The 7,379-nt window shown below is 47.8% G+C and overlaps 3 protein-coding genes across 3 annotated transcripts; 2 read left to right on the top strand and 1 right to left on the bottom strand.

Moving 5' to 3' along the window:
• The first annotated feature begins 496 nt into the window (after positions 1-496).
• LOC125951039 (uncharacterized) lies at positions 497-1,807 on the top strand. Its single transcript, XM_049679542.1, has 2 exons — positions 497-1,023; positions 1,098-1,807. The coding sequence occupies exons 1-2, from the start codon at positions 543-545 to the stop codon at positions 1,694-1,696; spliced, it is 1,080 nt and encodes a 359-aa protein (XP_049535499.1). The 5' UTR covers positions 497-542; the 3' UTR covers positions 1,697-1,807.
• Positions 1,808-4,065: 2,258 nt separating this feature from the next.
• Positions 4,066-5,068, bottom strand: LOC125952744 (uncharacterized). Its single transcript, XM_049682415.1, has 2 exons — positions 4,632-5,068; positions 4,066-4,562 (listed from the first exon to the last, which is right to left on the bottom strand). The coding sequence occupies exons 1-2, from the start codon at positions 5,026-5,028 to the stop codon at positions 4,105-4,107; spliced, it is 855 nt and encodes a 284-aa protein (XP_049538372.1). The 5' UTR covers positions 5,029-5,068; the 3' UTR covers positions 4,066-4,104.
• A 1,312-nt stretch (positions 5,069-6,380) lies between these two features.
• Positions 6,381-7,367, top strand: LOC125952745 (uncharacterized). Its single transcript, XM_049682416.1, has 2 exons — positions 6,381-6,857; positions 6,920-7,367. Exons 1-2 carry the CDS (start codon positions 6,452-6,454, stop codon positions 7,327-7,329), a joined length of 816 nt encoding a protein of 271 aa, XP_049538373.1. The 5' UTR covers positions 6,381-6,451; the 3' UTR covers positions 7,330-7,367.
• Positions 7,368-7,379: the final 12 nt, after the last annotated feature.

The raw sequence follows: 7,379 nt of genomic DNA, 5'->3' as shown, positions 1-7,379 counted from the left end.
CAAAATTATATTAAAACATTAGCGCTTACCTTCGCAGAAATATTGCGATAAAAATCATTATATGCATTGTATGAAAGGTATGGTGCCCTAGGTAACAAAAATCGATATAATATTAAACAAAAAAGCATCTAGCTACCTTTGGACCAGGTACACAGAGTACTCTACCTATGCTCGCAGATAAGGTAAAATACTGTAGCGGGTTACCTGGAGGCACCACGATTCTTGAAACACATTTAAAACACGACCTTATCGCAGCTGTCATACAGTTCGGTATAGGAACGCTCGGAGTAAACAACTTTCTTCCAAAATCCCCAGTGCGTAAGATCGCGCAAACATCGCATTATGAATCATACCGTTCGAGATTGAATTGGCATAAACAGAACGCACAGTGAATTGTAGCTGCTCGGGTAATTCCATTCAAAAAGGTTATCATCACTTCCACTGTCCTGCGATAAGGTATAGTCCGGTGAGCAGCTATTTGAGTAGAGGCAGCGCGTGGATCGTGTACCAATCAGTCAGAGTAACGCTTCCAACGCGCAAGGATGAACCATCGAGTGCATTTCGTTTTCGCTGCCCTAGTGGCGATCGCCACGATCATTACCGGCACCGTCGCTCACCGCCATTGGAATAATAATAATTATAATAATAATTTCCACCATGGCCGTCACGATGGTAATCATCACCAGCACAATCATCACCATCATCACCATCACCGACACGGACGCTGGCACCCATCCGTAGTACCGACGTTTGAGATCTACGAACCGAAAGGCCTCGAAGTGTATATCGCGGATCGCAATCAAACGGCGCAGTACTTTGCGATCGCCGTCTACATCAACGCCGCGAACACATCCGATGACGTACCGGCAGTTTTGCAAAACACGAGCACCGTTGTGTATGGTAAGTTCATTGTGCAAGACTCGTCAGTGATCATCAAACCGGGAGACATCGTGTCCTACAAAGCTCAAATAGGATATCAGAATGGCAAAAACACAACCCTCGTGCATCGTTTCATCGTGAGATGTAAGTAACAAGATGTGGTGGGCCCTTCTAACAGGAATTCAACATGTGTTCTCCCTTCTCTCATCCTACCTTAGACGATATGATCAGGAAGAACTGTACGTGCGATGAAGGGTCTCCATCGCCTGCCTTCCCTACAACCACGGAAGTGCCCTATATTCCTTCAACACGAGCTCCCGTCGCACGACCTACCTCGACATCAACAATTGATGATTTTTATGATGATCGTAACGAAGATCAGTACGAGTGTGAGATCGATCCTCACACCAACCTCTGCAAGTCGAATTTGCTGATTGACCAACGTGCTTCGTCGGATAAGTTGGAAGCTGCGCCATCGGCCAACCGTGAACGTCAAGTGCTGGAAGGCATCATCGATTATTTGCAGAGTCAGTGTGCACTGGAATCTAGGACCAACTATATGACACTCGCGCTGTCCTCGCAGGATGAGTCACTAGTGTCGGACCCTGTGCAGTACGTACAGCAAAAGCTTTCCACGACGCGCGAACTGCAGCAGCTGGTGAAGCAGGGAGTGCGCCTAGCACAATTGGAATCCGATGTTGTGTTGTTTGAGATGAGAACGGCACTCGATAAGCTGAAGTTGTTGTACCTCTGCAAGGAAGCCAACATCCAGGCGGTTCGAGACTACGATTTTTCATCTATGCTTGAGTTGGCATAAGAGGGAGTGTTAGGATAAGTGAACATTGATGCTTTGCAACACCGCAAGCACGTTTAACGCGCATTGAAGCTGTCTTGTAAAAAATTAATAAATGATCGCTGATTATCTTGACGATTAACGATTATGGTTCTGCTACGCCTCGATGATCCTGCTCCGAAAAATACCGAAACATTTGTACCTTCGTTGGCAAACAAGAAATGCTAGTAATATGTTGCAAAAAAAATCCGACCTCAAGGCCCCTGAAACCATGCTGTTCTCTCGACCTGTTGGTACGTCGGTGTGCCTGACCACGGTGGACCTAAATGCGCTAGACTGCACAACGCCACCATCACACGATCGCCATAATGTTCATTACAGACCGTCATCCAACGAGCGCGGTTATGCGCCGTTCCGCGGAATTTGCTCATTCACCATGCACAAAGAAAACACGATTTCCCAGGTACGTTAGCAGCATAGCACCAGCATCATCATCATCATCACCAGGAACGACCGTATATGTGCCTACGGTGGACAAGAAGCTCGCAGTATCGCTATGTGCTCAACATCTTCCATAGCAGCAGCTCTGGCGAAACGGCTACGAAAGAGTGAAGGCGAACCAGGTCCGAAGAAGAAAGGAGAAAAGGCGCTAAAATGCCCAACCTACCTCATAACACCCACAGTCACCCTTCCATGTTCTTAACCTAATAAAAGACTCCATTATTACAGTCGGCGCCCGAAGACCGGGAAATTAGTCGTTAACCGACAAAGAGAGAAAGTCGGAGGAGGGCACCGGAATCGGGCGTAAAATCCAGTCCACCGATATGGATGAAGCCAACAAAAAACCCCAGGGGAAACTAAGGATAACGCGTCCGCGCTTCTCGTCCGCAGCCCATTCATTTGCTTATCCTTCCTTGTTCCCCGGCACGTCTGAAGCTGGAGAAGGTGGCAAATAAGGCTATCTGCAAGGCCCAAGAACGACCTTCCCTACCGTCGGCCGTGGTGCATAAATAAGAGCACGTGGCGCAACCCATATGGGTAGAAGAAACGAAACACAAACCGTACCCGGCTACACGGCCCGTCCTCCAGAGCACCACCGGCGGGCTGACTGGCGGTCTTTTAATCATTCATGAAATCATAATCATAACGCCTGGTACACTTTGTCGAGGTTTTTTTTTTGTGTTTGCGAGTCTCCACGAGTGTTCTAGCTCTTCTCTTTGCTCGCTCTACGCATCGTTCACTTCACGCCAACCGGTCGACGAAGAAACGAGAAGGAAGGAGCCAGAGCGGTGTGTTTCCTCGAACCGGAAAAGCACTCTCTTCTGGGGTAAGCAACCGAACGAACGAACGAACGAACAAGGCTTGGAACACAATTTTCACGCACCTCTGTTCCCTCCACACCCGTTGGGGAAAGTCATTTTCAATCCTCATCTCTTATCCTTCTTCATTTCACTGTCCCGAGGTGCCCGAGCCATTGTCGGTGCTCGGTGGATGCAATTCGCGTTACCACCGCACGTACCAGGCCCCAAAATTGCTCTGCTGTTACGCATGTTTTGCAATTTCCCAATCCCCTTTCGTTTCGTTTCGTTCCCGTTGGGCCTTGTTGGGTGGTGTCATAATTTTACTCCAACCCACAGCCAACGTTTTGATGGCTCGCACAAAGCCTTGCCATCGCACCGCTGTACGGGTTCGGATAGTCATTTGACGTACATACGCAGGAAGGCAAGGCAAGGATTTTTCCTTTCTTGGAAACACCCATTTCCCTTTCATTTTCTCGTCCATGGCGGAAACTGCTATGCTCCCAAATTCCACCCTCGGGCCACGGCCACGAGCGCTCTAATGCAGACTAATAAATCATTTTCCATCCCACCGCATCCGTTCCGTTCCTATCCGACATCGGCACTTTTGAGCACCGAGGGTTTAGAACCGGCTCGTTCGCTCGCTAAACGATAGCAAAAAGCTCACGGAAGCCGACTACGCCGGGGCAAAGTGATCCGCAACAAAAGGGCTGAACAAAGCGGAAGAAGAAGAGGAAGCAAAAAACACCCTCGCTTAGGCCCCGTTTGGTTATGGGCATCCGGTCTGCTACGATGGGGGGGGGGGGGGGGCGAAAGCAGACCGACTAATATCTCATCACCATTATCGTCATCAACAACAACGACAATTCGTTCGTCCCATAATCGGGCCGCAGCTACGGTCGCTACCGGTGGTGTGGGTGTGGGACTTAGAAACTGGATGGAAAATCGGAAAAATCGGCAAAAAAGCACGAACAATGCGGAACGCTGATACGGCAATGGAATGCAGGTTAGCATGATGAAACGGTTCGTTGATCGATGATAAATACCGCAGACTGCAGGGAGCGTAACAACTGTAAAGGAGTAAAGCAAACAACAGATATGATCCAGGACGGTTTTCGGTTTTCATTTTCTTCTTCATTCCTCATGCTCATCATTGTTCAGTGCCCTACTAAAGATCCCGTCATAGTCCACCACTAGCCGGCTGGATCGAAGAAGCTCTAAAAGCTTCATTTTCTCCATCACCGATCGCACACGGAATGCAATCCCATCCGGATGATCCTCGACGCGGTCTATCAGTTCCGTCGGGTCGGAAATGGCTAGACTAGCACTATCTCTATCGAGTAGCACGGCCACACGCAGCATCCGATGCACCACCGTGTGAACGTGCTCTTCTACATCGGCCAACTCATTCCGTGGTTCCACGCGCAGCACCAGCCACTTGGACAAGGACTCGCACGATCGACTTCGGTTAGCTATCACACGGTGAATCATTCGTTCCAGCAACTCCACCTCTGTGGCAGGTTCTAGAAGTGCGTCCGGGTTCTGCAGTACCGTACAATCACAATGCTGATCACCGGACCGTATAAGATTATCTAGCCGAACACGAAAGAAAATCTTTTAAGATCCTTAAGGTCTTCTTCACTGAATTTACATCAACTTACCATCTACTACGGTACGGCGCGTTGTGTGCCGCATGTCCGTTTCTCCATCGGAGGTAATAAGAACATACTCCAGGACATCACCGGCTCGAGCCACCAGATCATCATCTTGCAGGAGAAACTTGCCATACACCGGTACCGACGTGTTCTGGCAAAGTGCACATTCGAGGGCTTCCGTTTGACCCTCGAAGTACTTCACATACAGCTCCACGCCGAACAGGGTCTGGTCGGGATTGTAGTGAGTCCACAAACGGATACCCTTGGGCAGTAGTACCTCGATGTTGATTGGTCCAACACGATGTACCTGGTTCTGGTCCTGATTACCCCGGAACCAATCCAAGAATCCACCTGCCGTCAGGTGTATCGTTCCTAGGAGGATCGTTGTCACAATAAGCTGCATTGCTCCGGCTGATCCGCCACTAAGCTGCTAGTTTGCGTACTAACCTATTCTTAGCAAACGTTATAGCACACGAAGCTCTTATCAATTGGCCGTCCTACACGCATCAATGAAACTGGACGTCACACAACTGATTAAAGTGATGGTAAGGTCCAGTTGATTCAATACGATTCGAATCGAAACCGCGAGACATTGACTTCCTTAGAAAGACCACTTAGTGGACCATCGACACTGCTGCTCGTATTATCTTAATTTAAATTCAGAGTTCCGTGAAAGAGAACACATAAATCGAGATCACTCTTGCCAGCCCCCTGTTCCCCGGGACTGCCTTATCGCCTGCGGCACCATCGGTATGTACGTCAGGCAGTACGTCTTGCTGCAGAAAGCAATTAAGCGAACAATAATTTATTTCACCAGCACAATTCATCTTCGCGAAGAGTCCTTCCTCTCGCTGGTACGACTCGCGCACTGCTGGACGCACTGCACCACACCGCACCGCACGGTGGCTTAAAAATTCATTATCGCTGGGGATTTTCCCTCATCGAAATGGGAAGCCCCCTTCCTGGCGGCCGATAGTCGCGTTGCTCTTGTTGATAATGGAACTCCCCACTGCGGACCACCGACGGAGGATTCAAGGTCCTGGAACGGATGCGCCGGGATGGGTATCGGCCCCCCGGGGGACAGTAGGCCACCCGATGATTGGTCGTGGGCGCAGAATTTAAAAGTAATTACGCGCGGAAAAACTCTTGCCATTAAAATTATTTTAATGGCCGCGCGTTTTCGTTGGCGCGTGTTTAATCGAATTCAATTATTTCATTATGGGAAAAATTCACCATCCCTTGGTTCCCTCGCCTAGCCCGGGTGCTGTCTTTCCAGCCGAGTGTTAGGAGAGATCTCTCCGAAGCCTTTCTATTTGGGAACTTTATCGACTAAATTTGCCTAAATAATGAATTAGGTTTAGCGATTGTTCAGGTAAACTGTGCTACTATACGGTTACCCTGTTTTGCATTAGTAATTGGATATTTTGTAGAAAGTACGGCATCGTCTGGTGACAACTTTTTCCATCTCGCAAGCAAGCATGAAGGAAGCGTGAATACTGGAAATTTAAAATTCCATTTTCTCAACCCAATCTAAAACGCTCACTTTGTTTCGAAGGAAAATTAAGAGCTCCACGCTTGGTCGCCTGATTGTAGTATTTCAGTGATTGTGAAGTGAGAGTGAAGAAAAGATTTCATTTAAATATTTTCTGGCCGACCAGCGAGTTGCTTTTCCGATGTATGAGCCTTATCATCAAGATGATAGAGCCAACTGATAGTATGAAGCAGTCTTACAAACGGTCAATATGAGAAGAAAGCAGCAATCTGGATGTTTTCTATGCTGTGGACAGTACGATCAGTCAGTTTCAATGCTGTGATCAGTGTGAACGATGGGCACTATGAGACCAACAATAGTGGCGTTCATCATCTGCGTTTTTGCTGCGGCAACGTTGGCGGAGGACGAGCATCCACTTCCAGATTATTTGGTGTTCATGAAACAGTTTATGGTGCACGTACAACCTCGAGAGCCCTCAGGCATCATAATATGGACCAGAGATAGTCCGCTAATAGAGATGTTCGGTATTGAGCTCTACGTTGGCAAACACAACCATAGCCAAAAAGAACCTATCTGGGATCGCCAACTAATGGTCAACGTAACGACTACTGTAGATGGAAAATTTTTAATTCATGATCGCGATATGATCGTTGAGGTCGGTGATACGATACGCTACCGATTTCTCGTGCTTCATAAACACACAGTCTCACACAGCAACTATCGGCGCATTTTGGTTACAGGTATGAACAAAAAGGATAGTTTCACAGATTTGCAAGTAAATTATGCCATCGTTTTCTTCCAGATCATCTCTTCTTTCGACCCAGAAACACGAAGTGCTTCTCAGAATGCTTGGTACGAGATCAGGCAGGTTATCGCGAAGAGGCAGCGCGGATGAAGGAAATATTGGAAAACAAGATTCTTCAGTGTGTAGGCTCACAAGGATCCGAACTCCTGTTCTTCCCGCTGGAAGGAGCAACAAAGCTCGTATCTGATGCTATGCATTTTATCAAATATCGACTCTGGCAAGTGGAAGATCTCAAACCGGTGATCAATAGCGTGCAAACAGCGTACGTTGCACAAAACGGCGTAGGAGTTAAAATGAGGACAGTAATCGATAAACTGAAGGTGCTGGAGTTGGGCAAAGGAAAGATAAATGTAGTTGATTACGATAACCATATGAACGTTGAGAGTCTAGGCGAGGGAGAATACTAGCTTGAAGATCAACAATTTTCGAGTTTATTAAATCATTTTCGGGGGATTTA

The sequence above is a fragment of the Anopheles darlingi genome, chromosome 2 (genome assembly GCF_943734745.1).
Source record: "Anopheles darlingi chromosome 2, idAnoDarlMG_H_01, whole genome shotgun sequence".
NCBI lineage: Eukaryota > Metazoa > Arthropoda > Insecta > Diptera > Culicidae > Anopheles > Anopheles darlingi.
This window is presented reverse-complemented; position numbering and strand designations above follow the sequence as displayed.

Excerpts from the sequence above, each read along its gene's own strand:
- LOC125951039 (XM_049679542.1), top strand. The coding sequence starts at position 543 with ATGAACCATCGAGTGCATTTCGTTTTCGCTGCCCTAGTGGCGATCGCC. Across the intron at positions 1,024-1,097 it reads GCATCGTTTCATCGTGAGAT|ACGATATGATCAGGAAGAAC; the intron begins GTAAGTAACAAG and ends ATCCTACCTTAG.
- LOC125952744 (XM_049682415.1), bottom strand. The coding sequence starts at position 5,028 with ATGCAGCTTATTGTGACAACGATCCTCCTAGGAACGATACACCTGACG. Across the intron at positions 4,563-4,631 it reads GCGCCGTACCGTAGTAGATG|ATAATCTTATACGGTCCGGT; the intron begins GTAAGTTGATGT and ends GTGTTCGGCTAG.
- LOC125952745 (XM_049682416.1), top strand. The coding sequence starts at position 6,452 with ATGGGCACTATGAGACCAACAATAGTGGCGTTCATCATCTGCGTTTTT. Across the intron at positions 6,858-6,919 it reads TCGGCGCATTTTGGTTACAG|ATCATCTCTTCTTTCGACCC; the intron begins GTATGAACAAAA and ends GTTTTCTTCCAG.